This window comes from Pituophis catenifer, unplaced genomic scaffold (assembly GCF_029215685.1).
Source record: "Pituophis catenifer annectens isolate HBS135680 unplaced genomic scaffold, rPitCat1.0.hap2 SCAF_1, whole genome shotgun sequence".
Lineage (NCBI taxonomy): Eukaryota > Metazoa > Chordata > Lepidosauria > Squamata > Colubridae > Pituophis > Pituophis catenifer.
Genome location: NW_027256881.1, coordinates 285,327,488 through 285,352,120, shown reverse-complemented (window position 1 = coordinate 285,352,120; position 24,633 = coordinate 285,327,488). Strand labels below are relative to the sequence as shown.

At 39.0% G+C, this 24,633-nt stretch overlaps 2 protein-coding genes across 2 annotated transcripts in view; one reads left to right on the top strand and one right to left on the bottom strand.

Moving 5' to 3' along the window:
- INAFM2 (InaF motif containing 2) overlaps positions 1-24,633 on the top strand; it is a 52,974-nt gene that overhangs the window by 25,314 nt on the left and 3,027 nt on the right. The window lies entirely within an intron of this gene.
- The window catches only part of CCDC9B (coiled-coil domain containing 9B), a 56,294-nt gene continuing 35,961 nt past the window's right edge, over positions 4,301-24,633 (bottom strand). Inside the window, exons 7-12 of the mRNA XM_070940132.1 lie at positions 23,824-24,008; positions 18,728-18,783; positions 17,934-17,987; positions 16,200-16,305; positions 8,770-8,827; positions 4,301-5,946 (exon numbers count right to left, since the gene is read on the bottom strand). Coding sequence (XP_070796233.1) covers positions 5,257-5,946; positions 8,770-8,827; positions 16,200-16,305; positions 17,934-17,987; positions 18,728-18,783; positions 23,824-24,008 — 1,149 coding nt within the window. The 3' untranslated portion in view covers positions 4,301-5,256. The remainder of the gene's footprint in view (positions 5,947-8,769; positions 8,828-16,199; positions 16,306-17,933; positions 17,988-18,727; positions 18,784-23,823; positions 24,009-24,633) is intronic.

Below are 24,633 nucleotides of genomic sequence, written 5' to 3'. Positions count from 1 at the left end.
TCCTTGAATAATCATCTATTCCATTTTACTGACTTCCCCTTCTTCCCTATCACAGATGGATCTTGTTCTTAAGAGGAAGGAACATGTATCATGTTTGAGGGAAGAATAGACCTTAAAAATATCTCTTGAGAAGAGTCATCTCATGAGCTTTGTACCATTAAACAGGATGCAAGATCAATATAAATCTATTTGACATCTGTTCTGCAAGTAGATCACCCTGTATTCTATCTCCTAGATACAGAGAATAGAGCCCTTAAGTCCAAAACAGCCTTTAAGACTCAGACCCTCCAAGTGATTGTGTTGCCAGTTGTTCTATGAATGTAATTGTCTGTGAACCAGTGTTGAGCCTATATTGTTCTTTGCTCTCATTCCCCTCAATTTCTTGACTTTCTTTCCCCCTATAAGCTGCTTCTTGGCTTCTGAGCTTTCACTAATAGATCTTGATTTGCATTATGGATCATAGGAGAATGTTCATGTAAGACAGGCCAAAAGCATCATTTTGTGACTCGGTTTCCATAATCGTACAGGATTTGTTTCTATTCAAGCTCAGAATCAAGGTGGAAAAAGACCCCGATTGTTGGAAGAACTTTAGTTATAAATCATGGGTATCCAACCTTTTGGCTTGCGTGAACTGCATTGAGTGAAGAGAAATTGTCTTGGGCTGCATATAAAATATATAGTCAATGTATATAAATCACGTAATAATGTTAAAAGTTTAGGATCTTGTGGGGTTGCATTATTAGCTGTCCAGGGCCGCATATAGCATGTGGTCCGTGGGTTGGACATGCCTGTTATAAATAATGACCAGTTTTCTCTTGTTCTCTGTTCCTACATTTGCACAGCTAGAACCAGAGAGTTACAGTACATATTTATTTAGAACATTATGCCACAACTGTGCAAATGTATTTCAAGTTAACTTGGAAATTGTAATCCCGAGAATAATTATTTATTTCAAGCTATAAAGTTACCAGCAGCTTCTAAGGTGTTTTTTTTTTTTAAATAAGGAGGGAACATCAACTCACTCTGTTTTGATGTTTATGTGCATGCAAGAGCTGTTTGGCTGTTTGGCGGAATGCCAGAAAGGGAGAGAGAGGGTAGGAAAATGGATTTCTCTTCAGGATATTGCACAGTGCCTTTTCAGAATTGCTGAATTAGCACTTAGAAGTATTTATGTTTCAAATGCAAGAGCTTGCATCTTGCTGACAGATGTTTAATGCTCAGTAATCACAAAGCAAAGCTAGATGAAATGCCAGATGGGTCAAAATCAGCATTCGTTAATAGAAATCAATACAAAATTTAACAATCATGTCTTTGTTTTGTGTGTGTGTGTATATATATATATATAAATTTCCAACTAACTATGATGAAAAATCAGCAGAACATTTGGAGAAGCACAGTTGGAGCTGTGTTTCTTGTTTCAGAGCTTTTTTCTTTGAATTATTCAGTCATTTTCAAACATTCGTTGGTCAAATCAAATCACACTTGTTTCTCCAGCTAAATTCTGCAAGGGATTATGTTGTTACTCACATTCTCCAAAACTAAAAGGAAAGCTCGTTGGGGAGAGGCAAAACAACAAATTCTTGTATTTATTGATACAAATAATTTGTGTTGCTCAATCACGCTAACCTTTTATATTCTCTCTTATTCTAAAGCTAAATCTTGTACATTTATCCTCAGATCTACTCTGTGCAAGGCTTTGGCTTCTCATTCTTGCTTACACCAGGAGAGAAGGCTGAAGTCAGTTCCAGGGTATTTGGATATTTCCCCAGCTGTGTTGCCTGGTTCTTGAAATTAATCATTTTGAGAAAAACGAATGACAAAACCTCTGTGGGTTTTTTTCCCTTTATAAATTCTCAGCAGTCCTTTGGAGTTCTTGAAAAAGATTCTAGGTTTCCATTTTGGATAAAAGCATTTTTTTTTTTTTTTTTTGTCAATCTGAAGCAGAAGATGAGGAGAACAATGAGGATAACAACATTCCTGGGAGAAAAACTGGAGATAGTGACATTGTGTGTTCCTGAGCAAGGAATTCACCCAGTGCCTCAGGAGAAGCAGATTCCTTAGACTCACCTTTTCTCTGAGAGTTCTCCACAGATCATGAAGCTACAATTTACAGAATAATTAAGAATGATGGGTAATAATATAGTAATCTTCCCAAGCAATCATCTAGATACGAAGAAAGAAGATATTTTTCTGCAGGCTTTGGCTTCAGTAAAATTTACATTGTGAAATGTAATGTCCGGTTATCATGTATAAAATTGTGTTCTTTGACTTCTTGGTAAGTTTTTAAAGTGTTAGCGTGATATTGTGAAACACTGCATTTTGATTAGGTCAAGAATGTTAGCTTTTGGGTTCCAGAGGCCATACTTATTAAATCATTGTTTGGGAAGAATTAAGGCCTTAATGAGTCACATAGTGATGCAAATTCAGCAAGCCAAGGTACCTGTGGTGGAACCACTGGCTGAAGGAGAGGGGGCCCCATCAGAGGTAGTAAAGAGTCTTCAGCTTAGTCTGTTCAGGGAAGAAGCATCTGAGATCAAACCCATAGTTCTATCTCTGCCATTTACCAATGAAAGGCAGGCAGTCTGGTCAGATTCTTGTAATAAAGAAGATCAACAACAAAATATCTACTTGGGCCTAACCATGAATGGTTCTGGTTGCTTGCCTGACAATATTCTATGTCTGATTCCCATCACCCCTTCATTTCATTAAACCTACTTTAGGATTCAAACACAGATTGCCTTTGTAATTCGTGCCCTACAGTGGTGGAAACCATTTTGGTTTGTGGGGGCCACAAAGAAGAGCTTTTGGTTTTAAGTTGACCATCGTGGCTTAGGAAAAGAGCTGTGGTGGTGCAGTGGTTGGAATGCAGTATTGCAGGCTAACTCTGCATTCCACTGCCAGGAGTTCGATCCTGATCAGTTCAAGGTTGACTCAGCCTTCCGTCCTTCCGAGGTTGGTAAAATGAGGACCCAGATTGTTGGGGGCATTATGCTGACTCTGTAAACCACTTAGAGAGTGCTGTAAAGCACTGTGAAGTGGTATATAAGTCTACATGCAATTGTAAAATTAAATTTAATGACTTAATTATGAATGACTTTCTCTTCACTGGTCCCTAAATCATGTTAAAATGCTGAACAAATCAACAGTTAAAACTATAAGTCACTACTGTGTCATAGTTTATGGGCTATGTCAGTGGTAGGCAAACTTGGCTCTTTCACACCCTGTGGACCTCAACTCCCAGAATTCCTAAGACAGCTTGGCTGTTTTAGGAATTCTGGGAGTTGAAGTCCACAGGGTGTGAAAGAGCCAAGTTTGCCTACCACTGGGCTATGTGAAGGAGAATACTCTATTTCCTCTGTTTGCCTGCCATGCCATTGCCATTATTCTCTGGAATATGAGACAGTCTCTTTTTTGTATGCCACTCTTCTAAGAAGCTTTCTCTTCCACACAACATGGGGAAAGATTGTTTGGGCTATAATGTAGGAGAGACATTTTTGTCCCCATGGGTGGGAGCAAATGATTACACATATATCACGATATCATCTCCCATATGCTTCAACTTTTGAATATGTATCAGATCTCATGACACAGATACAGTATATAATCACATCACATCATTATGTTGACGTTATCACTGTTATGGTACTTACTGATACAAAATCAATAGAGAAAACTTAACTAGATATAAGTAAATCAATCAGTTTCATTTTTTCTTGGTTACTTCTTATTAATCTGTCAATTTAAGCTTGTCTCGATTCCTTGTTTTTACAAATATATGAATTTTTGTTGAATTTGAGATTTTTCTAAGGCTACACAAAAATGTTTGACTCCAAAACATATACGCTTTTCCTCTAATTTTTTTTAAAAAAATTATTGACTTTATTGTATATATTTTTCTTTTAAAAGAAACTCTTTGTGTTCTTTTGTCTACTGGGCAGTTTAAACATTTAAATAAATAAATAAGTATAAGTGAGAATGCTATATGGAGACTCATGAGATATTAAACAATATTTGGTAAGGCCTACCTATGACCTCTTGTGGATGGAAGAACTGAAAGTTAAGCAAATGTGCATTTAGTCTGCTAGGAAATGAAGTTGGGGCTGTAACTTTATGAGACCAGGGATGCAACATGCCAGCTAGGCAACTCACTAGACTTCATAATTTTCTGCAAAAAAATTAAACTAATGAATTAGGCTCAAGAATGAAAGCATTACATTTTTCTACTTTAAAAACAAACTACTATTAATAGTTCTGCATATGAAATCTTATGCAAGAACTCTACTGATCGGTATCAGTTTGAAGAGAAATGGCCATCTTATGTGGAAACATGTAAAATTAAAAATAAGCTAGACATTCTATCTAGTCATAAAATATTAATAATAAAATACTAAGTAATTTCTAAGCAGTCAAAGAAATACTAATATAATCTAGGTTTTAAAAAAATTAAGGGAAAGCATTTTTCTTTTGATTCTCCCATCTGATTCTTTTTCATGGAATATTTTCCCTCTGCAAATAAGCAGAACAGGCCAAATATAAAGCTTAAAGCTTTTTAAAAAATCATTTATTTAAACAATCCCAGGTTTGAAAGAAAACTCAAAAATTAACTAAGTGCAAACTTCACCAAAGCAAAAAGTATTGTAACAAGAACTCTGACGGAAAGGCAGCCATCCTCTGCTGAAAAATCTCTTAGTTTTCATTTCCACTTCCATCAGGAAGATCTTCCTAATATTTGCCCTACTGATTTGCATCTTGCTCTGCAGAATAATGATTCTTCTATCAGCTATCTCCCAGGCTTCCATAACTTGAAGTAATTATCCTATCACCTCTTGATGATATGTTCTCTAGGATAAGCATATACATCTTTTTCAGATGTTCCCCCTAAGCTTTGATCTCTAAGTCTTCATCATTGTTGCTGCCTTCTTGTAGGCATGGTCTTCATCAAACTTGACATATCCTTGAATATTCTGAATCTGTAAACCATATCACCTCAGTTTAAACTAAGTAATAGCATACTTCCTCATCCCTCAAATCTCAGTGCTCTTACAATAGGCATATTTACTCAGATCTTGCATTTTGATGGTTCATATCAATAGGGCTTTAGAAAGAACATTGTGGGGGACTGCAACCCATATCTTTTAGGTGTCAATAGGTTGCCTTCCCTGAGCCTTAAGATAGTATACACTATAAAATCTATATAAATGAACAAAATGCCATATGCTAAACTTCAGCCTGCTAGGCGCTCAATTCATCCTTAGATTAATTATGTGCTTCCTTATTGCATGACTCAGGGTTTTCTTGCTTCAAGTTGCACATTTTTGTTCCTTCTGGTGCACATTCATTCCTTTTCCCTTGAATTTCTCCAATGGAAGCCTTGTTTTCCTCCCCATTTGCAAGGCAGGCTGTGTTATTCTTTTCTGTCCCAAGAGCCACCTGCTTCTTCAGGCTTCCAATATGGATTTCTCCTGTTTGACTCATTATTGACAATTCCTGGCCTCTGGTGACTGTTCCCATCACATCTGGCAGCTTGTTAAAATTGTCAGCAGAATTCTGCTCAGGGTGCCTTTCAGAACATGTGTTTTTATCTAAGAAACTTTCATGGATTTCTTGAATTGCGTTCCTAGAAGCCTTTACTCTGGAAATTTCCTGACAGCTATTCTTATAGTTAGTCTTAGGAGACAGATCAGGGCCGGATATTGCCTTATTGAGTTTGAGATTTACCTCAGTCTCATCTCTACTGACATCCTGGGTAAGGCCCCTTCCGGTTTTTTCATTTGGGCTTTGGGCTTCCCTTGAAGTTGGGTCCATTTCGCTTCTTTTGGTCTGTGGCATAGGAACATTCGATTCTTTTAGCTTTATACAATTCTCTAGACTGGGTAGACAATGGTGCTCTTTCTCTACTTCACCAACCAGAGTTAGATTCTTTTGTTCTTCCATGTTAATTGATTGCTAAAATCACAGGAGAAAAAATAAATAATTTGAATTAAGTCTTATTGTATTATTCGTTTAAAGTAATCCACTCAAAACTATTGGTGTCAGCTGTAATGATCTACCAGAAGTGAAGTTCGCCATTATTACTGATGTGAAAAACTCAAGTAGAGCACCCAAATTTCCTTATATCAAAGTGCAAGTGATGATCATTATCATATTGAATCGCCTTATTCTCCAACACAGTGTAATAATTTATTTGGGAATTTTATTTTTAAAATTTATTTAGAAATAAAAATAAATATAGCTGCCCATGTTAAGCATATAACTGGATGGTGAACAGTACATATGGAAAAGAGCAGTGATCATACATTCATAGCAACTTACCTCAAAATGCATATGCAGAATTAACTAATATGGTTTAATCCTATCTTCACATCAGCTGCAATTACTGGCACTATTCCATAGCACTATGGCAGAGTAGACACTGGTGTCCCATGACTTCACCAGTTACAACAGATGTGGTCAAGTTATTTAGAAAGAATGATAATATTATTTGTTTTACATCAGGTACCTGCCACTTTTTCTGATCCACTAGAGCAGGTAGCTGTGGCAGCAAATTTCCCTAATTTGTCATCACCTCCTCAGTGGTAAAGTTGGCAATAATGTCCCATGCTTTAATGTCTTAATTGCTGTATTGTACACTATATGGAGCTATCCTTGAGGGGAGTCCAGAAATTTTAATTTTTTGCAAAAGACAACTAACTGCTAACTAATATATGAATTCAGAACCATGTTACACACACTTATCTACCCTGATTTCCAGGCCCTATTTTAGAAGTTGTTATTATTCTTAAAACAATCAACAGTTTAAAACCTAACTGCCTAAACGATTGCCTTGACACATTGAAGTCCAGATGTTAAGGTTAGCAGGAATCTTAAAGATGTCTTGGTTTTTGAGACCTGTTTTTCAGATTTAGAGAGTGAAATCTTCTACTGTATTGCTTTCAAACTGTGAAATTCCCTAGGGACTTTTCACTTTTACTGGGGCTTTTTAGATTGATATAATATTTATGACTTTATCCATTTTTAATAATGTGTAATATGTGCTTTATATATTTTTACTAATATTTTATTATCTGCCTTGTAGCTTAAAAAAGGTGGATGTAATTTATTTATTTATTATTTATTTATTATTCAAATTTCTATACCACCCTTCTCCTTTCGGACTCAGGGCGGTGAACAGCCAAAATAAAACATTTATACATAAAGTGCGATTAAAAATAGATTTAAAATAATTAAATTTGGCCCATAGTTTAAAATTTATCAATTTAAAATCCATATCAAAATTTAAAATCAACCATAAAATCATAAAATCAAGAGAGACCGGCTAACTAATTTTATAGCAGCAGCAGAAATAGCCATCCTGTAATTCCTTTTTTAAATTGTAATTTTATTAAAAATTTCACTTATGAAAAAACAAATACAAACTAAAAAAAGAATAAAAAGAAAAAGTATGAAGTGCAAAAAGAAAAGGAAAATAGAAAAGAATATAGTAAAGAAAAAGAAAAAAATATATACAAAGAAATTACTTCCTTCTTCATCACAACCAGCATAGACATTGCTTCCAAGAAAGAAATGGAGAAATGTAGATGGCTCCACTAAAGGTGAACCCGATGACTGTGGCAGAATGAAGAGCTGGTGAGTAGAAGAGCTTCTCTCTGGACAAGGGGAGGACTTGAGATCACCCACAAGACTCCAAACAGGAGCTTCTTGTGAGGAGACCACAAGACAGCAGTCTCCAGCAGGTTTAAAGCTTTGAGAGACAAGGGAATAGATACTGGGTAACTTGTTAACTCTTTTCATCTATTAGAAACTTTTGGATCAACAAATCGGAAAACACTAGGTGAGTTTCATTCAATCCTTAATGAAGGTTTTATTTTTAAAATCATGATAGGATGGGACTTTGATGATTGGATACTGGAGGGAGCTAAAAAAAAACTTAGACATTTAAAGGAGATGAACACCTGGAAGATATTTTTGAACAATGGACCCAGAAGTTAATTTTACGAGTGGTCTGCCGCTAAAGAGACTGTCTAAAAGATGTTATAGAAGAGGAACAAGTTTTACCAGACAAGTCTTTGATTGATCTATTTCCATACTAGTCCTGACATTTCCCAGTGTTCTGTTTTCTCTCATTCATTTCATTATTTATTCATTCCGTTTATATGCCAACTTTATGCTAAAAACCCCATGTTGTATTGTACCACCTATGCAATATATTTCCACAAAAACATTGGGATAAAGAAACAATGTGATTATGTCAATGAGATATATGAACCCAGACACGAAACCAATATTTATGGGTTAGCATTATATGTGAACAAGCTATTATGGGCTGTTCAAACAAAAAAGAGAGAAAAGGATGAATGCCGATATTTTCACAAATTATGCATTTGCTAATATATCTCCATGTATGTTTGGACATATTTTTATAATTTAAATTGAAATGTAATGCATTGTACCTTAGTGACTAAGATCAGGACCAAGTATTCTTATGATTGCTAATTTTATTGACAAAAACATCATAGCCCCAGCAACTGTCTTTATCCTGAATTTTGCCTAGATAACCTTTAAAATAAGTTTTCTTTGATGGAGTCAAACTACACTAAGATTCAGTATCTTGGGTTCATAACCTGTTGGTTTAATTATGTTTTGTATGAATCCAGCTACTCCAGTTTATTCATTACAATATGACTCAAAACAAGCCATGTCCTAATTCAATTATGAATCCAGTTCAGGTATTATATATATATTGTCTGGGCAAATATTTCATTAACTCACCTGATTATCAAGTTCATCTTTTAAAAAGGGCATTTCATCACCTTCCTTAACATCCCATCTGTAAAAGAGCAAAATAAAGCAGGGGATGCTGTTCAGTTTTCACAAAGTAGAATACAAATTCTGGTCTTTGTTAGAAAGTTTTGCTTATCTTAACTGGATTGTCCCTAAATGAAAAAAATGTGCATTGTAGCATAGCTGAAACCTTGCAAGTTGACTCTCTTTACTTGATCAGTAGTCAGCCACTCATCTATATAAAGTTCTAGCTTGCCTTCATTTTATCTAATCCATGATTGATAAGGAAGTCAAAATAACAGGAGAGAAACCCTGGGATAGATCACTCTTGTAGGAGAATAATGACAATTTTATTTAAAAAAATTATTAAACTTATATGCCACCCATTTTACTCTGCAAAGTGACTCTGGGCAGCTCCTATTTACCTATTTAATTAGGTAAAACCAACTATTCATATTTAAAAACATGAACTTGAAACTGTCCAGAACAAAAACAGCTGAATTGCTTTTAACATTTGGGCTCAAATTGACTGAATTATAAACTCTCTTACACAAATATATAGTTGTGTATACATATGTGTATGATTGTGTGTGTGTGTGTATGTGTGTGTGTGTGTGTACATGTATACCTATGCACTTACACACACACATCAAGCCACAGTAAATCTGTGAATTATAAGATTTGAAATTAACTCATCTGGAATAAATCAAGCTGGTTAATCAAGCTACTCAACATATATTTAAACCAGTTGTGCACGGACTAAAAACTGAATAATTGTTTACATTAAATGAAAAAAGCCTGAGCAAACATCATCTAGAGCAAATATTATTTATTATTTATTGACTAGATAGCTCTATATCCTACCCTCCTATGCACTCTGCATTTGCACTCTGAGTTCTAGAGAAACATTGTTTTCAGAAAATGAAACAAATCCAGCATAAACAAAACACATTTTTTCTTGAGATTGTGCAGAAGCCAGATGAATAATCATGGAGGTGTGGGTGTGGGGGGAATTAACTATTTGAAGGATTTTCAGTCCGTATCATGTGAATGCCTTGCATGATCCAAGGCATCTTTTTGTCTTTGCTTCAAAGTCCCGCAGAGTCTTACTGTGAAATTCACCTTAGACTGCATTCATTCAAACATGAATTCAAACATGAAGAGTTGCTGAAACTATTCCTAAACCCATCTCACCTCAGACTGCCAGTGAGTCATTATTTTGCAATGAAAGTCTTCCATCATTGCGTGTGTTCTTTCACTGAGCTACTTCTTAAAAAGCCAGGTGACTTATGGACGCACAAAAAGAGAAATTAAGCACTCTAAGTTCCCACATGCAAAGAGGGTAATGATACCTGTTACTCAAAATAAAAGCATTTATACTATAGTCTAAAAGCATACAGAAAAAGAGTAAATGAACACTTAAATATAAGGTCCCTTTCTTCTTCCTCAAATTGTCCTGTTTGGTTGTCGTCCCCCTGCAGATATTAGAAAGCAGAGAACAGGGAACATTATGTGCCAATCAATATTCTCCCAGCATCTGACCAATAATTCAATCAATTGGGTTGCCCAAGTAACTGCAATTCCTGGATTAACACAATTCCTCCCATGGGGAAGGGAAGGGGAGAGGAGGGGAGGAATGTGCTCCTTCCATATTTCTAGAACACAGTGCATTCATTTGCCTATAGAAATATCAGAGCTATTGATAAAATGTCAGAGGTGGAACCTCCACAGTTTTATTGAAAATCCTGTTGCTAATGAAAGGATAGCATGCCAACAATTTTGCATCTAAGTGCCTTTTCTAATAGGTGTAACCATGGCTGCACATTGCTAGAATGAAGGGAAGTGAAATATATATGCTAAACAATGCTTACAAACAAGGCCTATGGACAGAAGGAAGGTTGCCTGTGAAGGGAATGTAAAAAAGCCAACTGTCCAGGAACTACAAAAATTCCAGAGTTCATGCCAAAGGAAGGAGAGGAATAAAGCTAGAAAACCTCCCCATCTACAAGGCACAACAACAGCAACAAAAGATGCAGCAGCTGGGTGAACACTTATCTCCTCTCCCTTTCCTTGGAGTATCGCAATAGGGAGAAGGCAGCTATAAGAATTTGCAGACTCAGACCAGCTAAATCCTCTTTTAAAGTTCTAAAGTGGAATTTAAAGACCTCTAAATTCCAGAAGCTCATCTGTATTCATTAACCTTAAACTGGCTGCAAATTCTATAGTGTATAGAATTTAGTTTTTCCGGATTTTAGTCATCTGATTTATCTCATGCATTAGGATTATGCTAAGTGGGTTGCAAAAATCACAGGATGGCAGCAGGGAGTTAGACTGTTCTGTTTCTCTTTGTTGCCATCTAGGGGTAGCTCAGATTTTTGCAACCCAGACATCATAACCAAGCTGAAGAAAAGGAATGTGATACAGAACATTTTCTATTGTTTATATTCATTCATGTGTCAATGTATAGCGAGACAAAATTGGCAACTGAATTCACACTTCCTGTCCTGGCAGATAACCGTCAATATTGTTATGTATCATTATGTACAGTTATGTAATTGTTATGGAAACATCAGCTATGTTTCCTCTTACATGGTACATAAGATAAACTAGGAAAAAGTAAAACCTCAATTTAACAGAACAGGAGAAGCAGGTGTTCACTAAACCAAGTGTTAAATCCAAAGTTTCCCTTTCCTCAGTGGTATTGCAGAAGATAAGTAGGTAACTAAAGCAACATTGAAGCAGGATGACTGGGGCCCTGCTCCTTTTCTATGTCCGAGGTCATTAGAGTTGAGCAGTTTATAAGGTAAAAGTAAGGTAAAGGTTCCCCTCACACATACAGTATGTGCTAGTCGTTCCTGACTCTAGGGGGTGGTGCTCATCTCCATTTCAAAGCCAAAGAGCCAGTGCTCCAAAGACGTCTCCGTGGTCATGTGGCCAGCATGACTAAACACCAAAGGCGCATGGAACGCTGTTACTTTCCCACCAAAGCTGGTCCCTAGTTTTCTACTTGCATTTTTTATGTGCTTTTGAACTGCTAGGTTGGCAATTTATACATTGAAATAAATAAATATGTATTGCATTGTGATCCACACAAAAAGAGCAGAGTTTGCACCACAGTGGCACAATGTTGCTTTCATTGTTCTGACAAAAGCAATGAGATCTGGCAGTGGCCACTGCTTTGCCTCTTTTTCCTTCCCTTCTATGGGTGATTTGTCTTAGCAAATTGTGGAAAGAGTCCTCTTTCTTCAAATGCTGCCAGGAATAAAATGTTGGTCAAAGCAGGAGCTCTGTTGCCTCCCTATTCTTCTCAGCATCTTCCAAGGCTACTTTTTTGACCTAGTCTTGCCTCCATTGGATCTTCTTCTCTTGGCAAGAACTCAAACATGAAGAGAATGTAGAATCATAACTGGTTTTTAAGCATTGTCTACTATCTTGTCTGCTTTTCCCAATAATAGAAGAGTCACTGTTTCCAGAAAAGCTGCCTGGATGAAAAGTCTATCCATAGTAGCCAAAGTTGACTAAACTTTACTAAACTGGAATCCACACTGTATATCGGACATTAATACAATTGAGCGAGTCCAGAGGTATTTCACGAGAAAAGTCCTCCACTCCTCTGCTCACAATAGAATACTTTATGCCACCAGGCTTGAAATTTTGGGCTTGGACAACTTAGAATTATGTTGCCTATGGTCTGACCTAAGCATAGTACACAAAATTATCTGCTACAACGTCCTACCTGTCAATGACTACTTCAGCTTCAACCGCAATAATACACGAGCACACAATAGATACAAGGTAAACTGCTCCGAAAATATGACTTCAGCAACAGAGTGGTCAATGCCTGGAATACACTACCTGACTCTGTTGTTGCATCCCCAAATCCCCATAACTTTAACCTTAGACTGTCTACTGTTGATCTCACCCCAGTGTCTACCGTCCCTGGCCTACTGTCCCCATTTATTTGTATCCATTTCCTGTGTTCATATTCATGTTTCTGTTATCTCATACATGTTTGACAAATAAATAAATAAATAAATAAATAAATAAATAAATAAATAAATAAATAAACTGAGATCGATTAAAGCAAGGATGTAATAAATATAAAATCTGCTCAATTTAAAGTAGAACAAAGTACAAAATCCTATGAAGTCCTACTGTGAAATTCACTTTAGACTGCATTCATTCAAAGGGGCAGAAGAGGTGTTGTTTGGGTGGGTCATATTCTGTCGTCTAATTATAAGACAGAGACCTGGCAGAGCAGAAATTTGACAGATCAAGATATTCTTGGTATCTTTTAGATTTTTGCTTTTCAAAAATTTCCTTGAGGCAAAGAGTTTAAGTAATGATAACAGCCATGGTACATAATTTTTAAAGATTCTGTATCCTTGATGAAATTCAGTATAGCAACAGTCTCAAACCTTTCTGGCTCCATTGACCGGCAAAGGCAGCGGCATTTGGGGGGGTGGCAGGGAGAGGAAATGGTTTTGCATGCAGACACCACTTTCACAAATGTGCATACACTTGCCAATAAACTTCTGCAGTCCAGTTCCAAACTGGCTACGGTCCAGCACTGGGTCACAGGCTGTGGGTTGGGGACCCCTGCAGTACAGCATTATTTTTAGGTACTATCAGATAGAAGATGCCAACTAAAGGTAGTAAACATAGTTGGGGCATCATGTTGCCTTCCCTGTACCCTTCACAGATGAAGATAAATACATTGTCACCTGGGTAGAGTTACACTGAGTTGACCATCAGCCTTTATATACAGAATGAGAAAGTTTTAGTTTGTTCTTCCTTTCAGAAAGTATGATCTTTTAGAATAGGCAAAGATAAGATCCAAAGTAGGGATCTTCTAATGCATCGTATTTGGTTTCTAAATCACGAGTTATATTTACATTACTGCTCAAGTGTATTAGAGAATATTCTATTAAAACTTATTCCCAGATAAATGTGTTAGGATAGTAGCCCTAATCTCAATTTTGCTCTTTGAAAAGATGCCAAACTTTGGTGACAGGCCAATTTCAGGAAGATAGAAATTTGTCTGCTTTTTTCTTCTTGTTCATCATTTAGCATGCTACATCATTGAAAAGCATATTTTTTGTTTACTCAGTTGATACAGTTCATCCTCCACTTATTAACTAGATTAAACTGTTACAGAACAATTAGATTCTAACTATCTGACTTTCATGTTTTCTAGTGTGACCAGCAGCTGGCTTTTCTTCCAGTCCTTGAGGCACACATGCAGAGCTATTATAATAGTTTAAATACCAATGTTAGCTAGCTGCAGCTCAGGATTATTAGCGTTTATACTCCCTTAATAAAAGCAAAAGCACTGTTAGGTATAAGCCATATAACCTATTTTTTTCTAAAATTCTTAAAGGCAATCCAAAAATGTTTTCCAACCCACCCACCCCCAATCTTATAAATTTGGGATAAGGGAGGATAATTTTCAAATAGGATTCCAGCTGTGCAACCCACTGAAAATTCCTCCTTTGCAACAAAATTGATTTTAAAAATACTTTGTTAACAAAAGCAATTTCTCACTTATTGGTCACCTCTGAGGATATTATAATCATTTTAAGGTTGTAGATGTAATTTGGAACTTGGAGCATTAGCTCACATGGGAATTGCAACAAACGAAGAGGAACTGGCATTTTTATTTCCACAAACTTAGATGTCATGTGTTACTTTGGTCCAAATAAACAGCAGCAGCACTGAATCTGCTGTTGTTACAGAATTTTATGGACTGGGTCCTTAACTTACATGGTAAATAAATTTAAGAGTCAGCTTCTCATCAGCAACAGCAATTATAAGAGGTAGTTTTTATAAGATGAGTCCTTATAAAATGGCCATTTGTATTAATAAAAAAACAGAGGTAAATGCCACTACCATCCCTGCAGCTTGCTCTTCTAAAGATATATGCTATAATTTTGCAGGACTCCTAGTAATTCAGATCTAGGTTGATATTCTAAATGGGGCAGTCAATGGGCTCTGTCCTGATGAATTTACACATTGGATAGGAACTGCCATTAACCATATAGCAGCCTCTCCTAGCTTGTTACTCTTCCTGGACAAATTCAAAATCGATTGCTGCCTAGACAGTAATCTCCTGCTAGCTTTAAATCTTCAGCCTTTGAGTCAGGAATTATTTCTTTTTATGGACAATCTGTTCCAGCCAAACTTAGACATAAGATATTAGATTTTCCTATATAAAGTGGCTGAGAAAAATTAATTCTTTATTTATGGAAAGATTAAACTCTTTCTGGAGATCAGAACATCCACAACTGCATGCTAATTAGGCCAAGATATCTCTAAATAAATAGGCAGTAATCAAATGCCCCCTCCCCATTTCAATAATTTGTTTATGAGTACAATTAAACAAAGAAAGATGTTGTTGCTTTCTATCATGCCTACTAATTCTTTATATAAAGATTATGTGCAGCTTAATCTAACAAGGCTCCAAGCACTAAAATAAAAACAAAGAAAATGGAGTAATATGTGTCTTGAGAGTGAATTGCCATCTATATTCCTATCAAGTTTCCTACAAATTAAAAAGCAATATTAATTATAGTTATTAACAAAAAAGGAGTAGTGTATTAAAGGAGGAATGGATAAAAGGATGAATTAAAACTATTCCAACACCTAATCACTTAAGTACTTTAATCAATCTAACACTTAAAAACTGGAAAAAATGTTTAATTTGAGGGTTCAGTTTTTCTAGAGGAACTCTGAGGTTCACAAAATATAGATTTCCAGCATTGTATTTTAGTTGTAGCAAACATGATCAGATAGATATCCATCTGGACTTTCTAATTATTTCAAAATTAAATTTTGTGTTTGGGAACCATTAATTTAATTTTATTTGTATTTATGAAAATTAATTTTAAACTAACCTTAACTATGTTTAAATAACAGCAGATTTGATACCAAATACTTTTTCAGGAGTAGCAAAGTAACTCACCTGGACATGTATTTAGTCAATTTTTATAGATTTTTAGCATTTATAGGTCTTCCTTTAGGGGCAATGTGAAAAACAATTAGAAATGCATTAAGTAACTCAAAACTTTATTTATTTTTATGAAAAAGTATTTGGTATCAAGTCTGCTTAATACTTGGATGGGAGATTACAGGAAATTTCAGGTCTGTAGGCTAAACTGGGAAATCCACCCATCCATTCAGGAAGAAGACAATGGCAGACTGCTTCCATGGTGAAGGAAGTTACCTGGATATGTTAGGGAAAAATATTATACTGCTCTAAGCAAGTAAGATGTACATTTACAAAGCTGAACATTGAAAATGTAAAATACATGCATGAAAATGTTTGCAACTGATATACCATTCTGAAATGGAGTGTCGATTCCTTTAAAAGAGGACACATATTAACATGTGTGAAATCTTTTTAAATGTTATTCTCTTACCTTCTGGCTCTGCCTGTCAACCTGTCCTTCCCTCTGGCTTTACTGCTTGCTACCAGTAGTGTTCTGGAAACTGATTCAGTGCTACTCTTCCTGCGTTGTCCTCCGCCTGAAAAATAAGCCACATGGACAGATTAAGAACCAAATAGTTCAGAAAGCAGACTAGGCATGCTTTATCCTATGATACTAGCCTACACAGAATCATGTTGAATAAAATGAAAAATGTCATCTTTCATCAGATATCAGGGCTTTGGTTGAAGACTTATGCCATAGAAATTCTCCCTCAATTAAGCAAATATAAATTTGGCCATTATCTGGGTGGGATACTTTCTGGACATCTTCCCTGTGACTATGTTCAGATGACACAGTAAACCTTCTCTGAGGGAGATGGATGGTTCAGAAATGTGAAAAATAAATTTTTAAAAAATTAAAAATATATAGGGTAATTTAAAAACAAGAGAGGCAAACTAAGTAACTCTAATCCTTATCTACATTTCTGATGGTAGCATATGCTCTACCATCACAATTCCTGCATTCCTGGTCTGTTGTTTGCCAGCCTTTCCCCCAGCTACCTATCCAGTTATGCAGGGATGAAATGCTCCTGGTTCGGACAGGATCACCCGATCCGATAGCAATGGCAGCAGGTGGTTCGGAGAACCGGTAGCAAAAATCCCTCCCCCCCCCAATGCACAGCTGAGCGGCGCGATCAGCAGAGGCTTTTTTTTTTTACTTCTAAAAGTATTTTTTCTAAAACCTCTTCAACCGAAGAGGTTTTAGAAAAAATGCTTTTAAAAGCCTCTGACGATCAGGCAACTCAGCTGGGATTGTCAGAGCCTTTTAAAAGCATATTTTAACCACCTCTTCAGCCGAAGAGGTTGTAGAAAAAATGCTTTTTAAAGTAAAAAAAAAAAAGTTGGCCACGCCCACCCAATCACATTACCCCCCACCAAGCCACACCCACAGAACTGGTAGTAACAAATTTTACATTTCACCACTGCATTTATGCCTTCACAGGGAGAAAAGAGAGTCTATACAGGACTGATAAATCTTTCTGGGAAAGAAAAAAAATCAATCTCTTTTTTATAGCAGTGGCACAAATATCCTCCAATAATGATGAAGTCAAAGTGCAGTAAACAGAGCCACAATGGTAGCTGCATTATAGCATTGGAAGAGAAAAGCAATCACAGATCTACTGACGTTTATACAAGTAGCAGTTGATAGTTTTTCCTGGAATCATCCAGGGATTGAATAATGGTCTTAAGATAAAATGTCCTCTGCTATATAAATCTTTTTCAAGACACATATACACACACCCTTCCCCCCCCCCAAGATAAGTAGCTTGTGAAAAGCAGCTACCTTTGGTAGTATATCTGAACAGGACTCAAACTTGCTTCTTGGATTTACTCCAAAGGTGGGTTTCAGCAGGTTCTGACCAGTTCTGGAGAACCGGAAGCAGAAATTTTGAGTAGTTCGGAGAACCAGTAAATACCACCTCTGACTGGCCCCTCCCCCATCTATTCTCTGCCTCCTGAGTCCCATCTGATCAGGAGGAAATGGGAAATCAGGAGGAAATTTTGCAGTAACCTTTCCATGGAGTGGGGAGGGAATGGAGATTTTACAGTATCCTTCCCCTGCCATGCCCACCAAGCCACACCCACCAAGCCATGCCATGCCCACAAAGCCACGCTCACAGAACGAGTAGTAAAAAATTTTGAATCCCACCACTGATCTACTCACTTTTCCCATCAGAAGGTAGAGCTCGTAGCTGGGACTTCCAGACATTTTTTCCCCCTTGAAAGCACAAAGCATGAACAATATAAAAATGTGTACGTTTGAGAAAGAACTGAGATAATAGTGAATAAACGAAGGAAATATTTTTCCTTGACAGTACAATATGCATACATACAGGGTAAAAACCTCCAATTTTTCTGAAGGAATATCTTTTCTTTTATGAATTAAAATATGTATTCTAAGTTTTAGATACCACATTTAGTATTCAGTATAAGCTCTGTAAACTATGTCTTCAAATCTTCTCTGTCAAACTTTAACCACTTTTAATAGCAGCAAAATTCTATACTTTGAAAACAGGCTGATTTATGCTAGCAACCAAGATACATAATTGAAATATCTCTTTTCTGAAACACTTGAATATATTACTAAATTCCAAAATTAAAGCTATTAGGGTCTTTCAGCTGTAATAAACACTGATTTAAGATTAAAGTTTATCTTACATTTATTTTCTGCAGAACCACATAGAAGCAAGACTGCATTAGGAATTGAGGCATGGAGCTACACGTACCATCATTGCCTTCTACCCTTTATTTTGGACATTTTTGTGAGTTTTAACTCATATAAAAATGTTAAACATATGACTCATCACATAAAATAGGTCTTTAAAAAAAGAAGTAGAATCAGAATCGCACAGGCAGTAGCCAAAGATTAGACAGCAAACAAAGAAGATACTCAAAAAGTCAAATGTTCATAATTTCAATATATTTAAATCAGTACTCAACTCAAGTCGTTTTGCTAACCTTTTTTATTCTGGGGACAGTCCAAAACTGGTTTTCCATCCCTTATATCCTCAAACCTGCAAATTAAAACTATAATTCATGAACTAGAAAAGATTGATCTTTTCTAACTATTTCAAAGCCATCTATGGCAATGACATTACAGAACTGTGATGATCTGAATTATAACAGGTTTCATAATACAATGTTCTGTTCAGACTGTTCTGGACTATTCCAATCAATTTTATTTAGCCTCCACAAGTAATAGTTGCTTAGGAAAAACCCTTACTGTTATGATTTCTAGCTTGCCATAATCTATATACCAAAAATTCATTGTAGGATTTGAGAGAGATGTTCATTAATAAGAGAAACAGAGAGATTTACAAACTGTATAGAAAATAAATTGTGAAGACCTTGTTTCTAAATATGCTGAGATATCCTTTTTCTCTTTCAATTATATATAGCTGGCAGTATAATAGATCCACTAAGGACTGCTGAATTCAAGCCATTTACTGAGAAAGAGACATTGATGTACTATCACTTTTTTCCAGTAATCATAAGCCAATTGCCAGTAAAAGTGTTCTTGAAATGTTGGCGATTTCTTGTTCTACCAGATTACAAAGTCTACCAGTGACCTCTTTGTATAATCTACAACGTGCAGAATGCTTAGAGACTGATATTATTATGACTGGTTGCACAGTCAGTTAGATGTTTAGATTGGATTTGGCATTTTAATCCACCTCTTGAGTTCTTCTCAAGGACCTGGGCTAGGTAGAAGTTGTTTGATGGTGTTAAAGGATATAAGCTGTTCCAGGTAAAGCTGCCTTTTTTTAATTGTCTGATTGTGAATCTTTCAATGCTGGTGGTGTTCAAGTGATGCTCAGTTGTTTTGAGATTGAATTTAAAGCATCTGTTACTATTTGTGATCTTGTTCTGGAGGGGGGAGTGGACCTGGCAGGGCTTACGGAGACCTGGTTGGGCCTGGAGGGAGGGGTCCCTCTGGTAGAAATGTGCCCACCAGGCTTCCACGCATTCCATCAACCGAGGTCTCAGGGGAGGGGCGGGGGAGTAGCGGTTATTATTAGAGAAGGTTTTAGGCCGAGGGAGGCCACTGTTCCTCAGACGGCCGGTTGTGAGACCCTCCTTGTGAAGTGGGGTCATGGGGTTCAGATGGGTTTGCTGATCACGTACCTGGCTCCCTGCCACGTGGCAGCAGCCCTGCCCGGGCTACTCAACGTTATCGCCGCGGTGGCGGTTGATACCCCCAGACTTATGGTCATGGGGGATTTCAACCTGCCGTCCGTGGGTGAGACGTCTGAGGTGGCTCGGGAGTTCATGGCTTCCATGATGGCTATGGATCTGACCCAGCTAATTCATGGCCCTACGCACATGGGGGGAAACACACTGGACTTGATTTTTGTCTCTGGACAGTGGCTGAGTGATCTCGAGATAGGGGACATAGCCATCGAGCCCTTGTCATGGTCGGATCACTCTCTCCTTCGCCTTGATCTTCGAACCGCTGCTCCCCGCCGCAGGGAGGCGGAACCGATAAGATGGTACCGCCCCAGGCGCCTGATGGAACCTGATAGGTTCCAGATGGAGCTTGGGCCAATGCCTGAGGTCCTGGCTCACGCCTCGACTGGAGACTTAGTGGCCGCCTGGGATAGGGCGGCCGCTGGAGCTCTGGATCGAGTCGTGCCTTTGCGGCCTCTGACCCGGCGCCGATCTCACCTGGCTCCTTGGTTTACCGAGGAGCTGAGGGAGATGAAGCGCCGGAAAAGACACCTAGAGAGTAGTTGGAGGGCCAGTCGCACTGAATCTGACCGGACACTGGTAAGATCTCATATTAAGAATTACCTAGTGGCGATAAAAGCAGCGAAACGTACTCATCTTGCTGCTCTTATTGCGTCATCAGATAACCGCCCGGCCGCCCTGTTTAGGGTGACCCGCTCCCTGCTCCACCAGGAAGTGAGGGAGGACCCCTTGGAGGGAAGAGCCGAGGACTTTGTTCAGTATCTGTATGACAAAATCACTCAGATTCGGGAAGATCTGGACTCCGACTGGGTAGATCCAGTGGGGGTGACGGAGGCAGGTCCTGAGAATGTTATCTGGGATGAGTTTGACTCTGTGACCCCTGAGGACGTGGACAGGATTCTGGGTAGACTGAATGCGACCACATGTTTGTTGGACCCGTGCCCCTCCTGGTTAGTGCTGGCTTCCCGGGAGGTGACGCGAGGCTGGCTCCAGGGGATTATAAATGCTTCATTGAGTGAGGGTGTCTTTCCCGCCGCCTTGAAAGAGGCGGTGGTGAGACCTCTCCTCAAGAAGCCTTCCCTGGATCCGGCAATATTGGCTAATTATCGTCCAGTCTCCAACCTTCGCTTTGTTGCGAAGGTTGTCGAGAGTGTGGTGGCACGACAGTTTCCCCGGTACCTGGATGAAACGACGTATCTAGATCCGTTCCAGTCGGGCTTCAGGCCTGGGTACAGCACGGAAACGGCATTGGTCGCGTTGGTGGATGATCTCTGGAGGGCTCGGGACAGAGGTTGTTCCTCTGTCCTGGTCCTATTAGATCTCTCAGCGGCTTTTGATACCATCGACCATGGTATCATGCTGCACCGGTTGGAAGGGTTGGGGGTGGGAGGCACCGTACTACGGTGGTTCTCCTCCTTTCTCTCTGACCGGTCGCAGTCTGTGTTGACAGGGGGGCAGAGGTCGACCCCGAGGCCCCTTATATGTGGGGTGCCACAAGGATCGGTCCTCTCGCCCCTTTTGTTCAACATTTATGTGAAGCCGCTGGGCGAGATCATCCGTGGTTTCAGGGTGGAGTACCATCAGTACGCTGACGACACCCAGCTGTACATCTCCACCCCAGACCACCCCAACGATGCCCTTGAAGTGATGTCCCGGTGCCTGGAGGCCGTACGGATCTGGATGGGGAGAAACAGGCTCAGACTCAACCCATCCAAGACCGAGTGGCTGTGGTTTCCGACGTCCCGATATAGTCAGCTGGTGCCATCGCTGACTATTGGGGGCGAAGCATTGGCCCCCACGGAGAGGGCTCGCAACTTGGGTGTCCTCCTGGATTCACGGCTGTCTTTAGAAGAGCACCTGACGGCCGTGACCGGGAGGATTTTTCATCAGGTTCGCCTGATCCGCCAGTTGCGTCCCTTTCTGGATCGGGACTCGTTACGCACGGTCACTCATGCCCTCGTCACCTCCCGTCTGGACTACTGTAACGCTCTCTACATGGGGCTCCCCTTGAGGAGCACTCGGAGGCTCCAACTGGCGCAGAGTGCAGCTGCGCGGGTGGTGATGGGAGCGACGTGGCGCTCCCATGTAACGCCCCTCCTGCGCGAGCTGCACTGGCTCCCGGTGGTCTTCCGAGTGCGCTTCAAGGTTTTGGTTATCACCTTTAGAGCGCTCCATGGCTTAGGACCTGGTTATCTACGGGACCGCCTGCTACCACCAATAGCCTCCCACCGACCAGTACGCTCCCATAGAGAGGGGCTCCTCCGGGTGCCGTCGGCCAAACAATGTCGACTGGCGGCCCCCAGGGGGAGAGCCTTCTCTGTGGGGGCACCTACTATCTGGAACGAGCTCCCCCCCGAGATACGGAGGATTCCGGATCTGCGTACCTTCCGTCGCACGCTTAAGACGTTCCTATTCCAGCAAGCCGGCCTGACCTAAACTTCTCCGCTTTTAAATGGGAATTTTAAATTTGGTTTTAAATTATTGGGGTTTTAAATATGGTTCAGCCAAATTTATTTAATTTGTTTTATCTCTATTTTAAATTTTGTATTTCCATGTTTTATTTTTATGGCTGTTCACCGCCCTGAGTCCTTCGGGAGTAGGGCGGTATACAAATTCAATAAATACAAATACAAATACTATTGATACTATCTTTGCCTTCTTATGCCACAGTCGTTCTATTTCTATTTTCAGGTCTTTGGTTTTTGTGGTTTTCTGCAGTTCTTTCTCTTGGATTCTGCTATCACTAAGTACTTCAACATCGACTTTGCAGACTTCATTGTCTTTCTTATTGATAATTGTTAACTCTGGCATGTTATGTGACAAGTGCCTACCTGTTTGAATTCTAAAGTTTCAGAGCAGTTTAGTTTCTTCCTTTTCTTTTACTTTGTCTATTTTGTGATCCTTCCAGTTCTTGATTGCAGGCAAATCAGAGGTGGGTTTCAGCAGGTTCTGACCAGTTCTGGAGAACCGGTAGCAGAAATTTTGAGTAGTTCAGAGAACCAGTAGTAAAAATTCTGACTGGCCCCGCCCCCATCTATTCTCTGCCTCCCAAGTCCCAGCTGATCGGGAGGAAATTGGGATTTTGCAGTAACCTTCCCCTGGATTGGGGAAACAATGGAGATTTTACAGTATCCTTCCCCTGCCACGCCCACCAAGCCAGGCCCACCAAGCCATGCCACGCCCACCAAGCCACACCCACAGAACCGGTAGTAAAAAAATTTGAAACCCACCACTGAGGCAAATGGTATTTTTTGAGGATATTCCAATGCACCATTGTTGCTATTTGTTTGAGGTCAGTCTGTGTGATCTTCTTGCAGCAGCTGACTAGGCTCTTCAGTTGCAATTGCTATCTGTTGCTGTTTTCTCAATTCTGGTTTTGTACTGTACGCAGAATGTTCTTAAAGCTTAGTTTTATGTAGCCAAACTCAGCTTCTCTGTCTCTTTCTTCAACTTTCTTACTCTTAGCCATTGCCAGGTCTTATTGTTACCTGCTTTATTATTATTTTAAATTTATTATAGCTACCCACCCCCATAGATTCTGGGTGACTTAAAAATACAAAACAATAAAAATAGGCAGCTTGTACTAAAACAATCAAATCATAATACATCCAACCAAACAGAGCTTTTTGGAACCCAAGAAAGGGGGCACAGTCCCTCTATCTGGGTATACTGTTCCAGAGGACTGGTGCCATGACAGAGAAGGTATGCTTTCTTGGTCCTATAAAATGACAACACTTAATAGCGGAGAGCTGGAGCACACCCACTCTGCCAGAACATCCTAGATGGGCAGAAACAGTTGGAGATAGGTGGTCCCTCAGATCTCCAGGTCCTATGCCATAAAGGGAGATAACATGAAGATAACCTACATGCCCTTGGTTTTCTCTACATCCCAAGCCCGTCGCCATTCGCCCCTTGCATTCTTGTGGCGGGTGAGCCGCTCAAGATCAATCTGATCCCGTTCTTTCTTCCATTGCATGTACTCTGACCGTTCTCTCCCAGCCAGGGTGCAGTTTTTCTCTACTGGGCTCTCCTGCAGAGAATTCTCTCTTTCCTAATAGAAAAAAAGAATGACCAATTAATATGAAAGCATTCCCTGGGTATGCCAAATACAACGCGTTAAGAGTGGTTTATTAGAATCATTTTTAGCTTTTACTTGATTTTATTATTGCATTTATACGCCTTTCTATTGAGACATCCAGGTGGCATGTGGAAATTTTTTCCTAGTTTTATCATCACAGAAGCCCTGTGGATAGGCTGAGGTAAGAGAAAATAGAAATCATTACACAATGAACTCCATAGTTGAATAAGGACTTGAACCTGAGCTTCCTCACTGTAACTCCAACCCTTTAACCACCATGTTACATAGACTAAGTTTCCCTGACTGAAATGTAATTCCTTCCTTCCTTCCTTCCTTCCTTCCTTCCTTCCTTCCTTCCTTCCTTCCTCACTTACCCACCCACTCACTCACTCATTTATATAGCAATCTAGCTATACAAAGTGAAAGGAAAGGAAAGGAAAAGAAAAGAAAAGAAAAGAAAAGAAAAGAAAAGAAAAGAAAAGAAAAGAAAAGAAAAGAAAAGAAAAGAAAAGAAAAGAAAAGAAAAGGCATGCTTGCCAACAAATAGGCAATGCTAGATTTGGATCCATTTCATATCAATTTAGAATGGTCTTCCCCA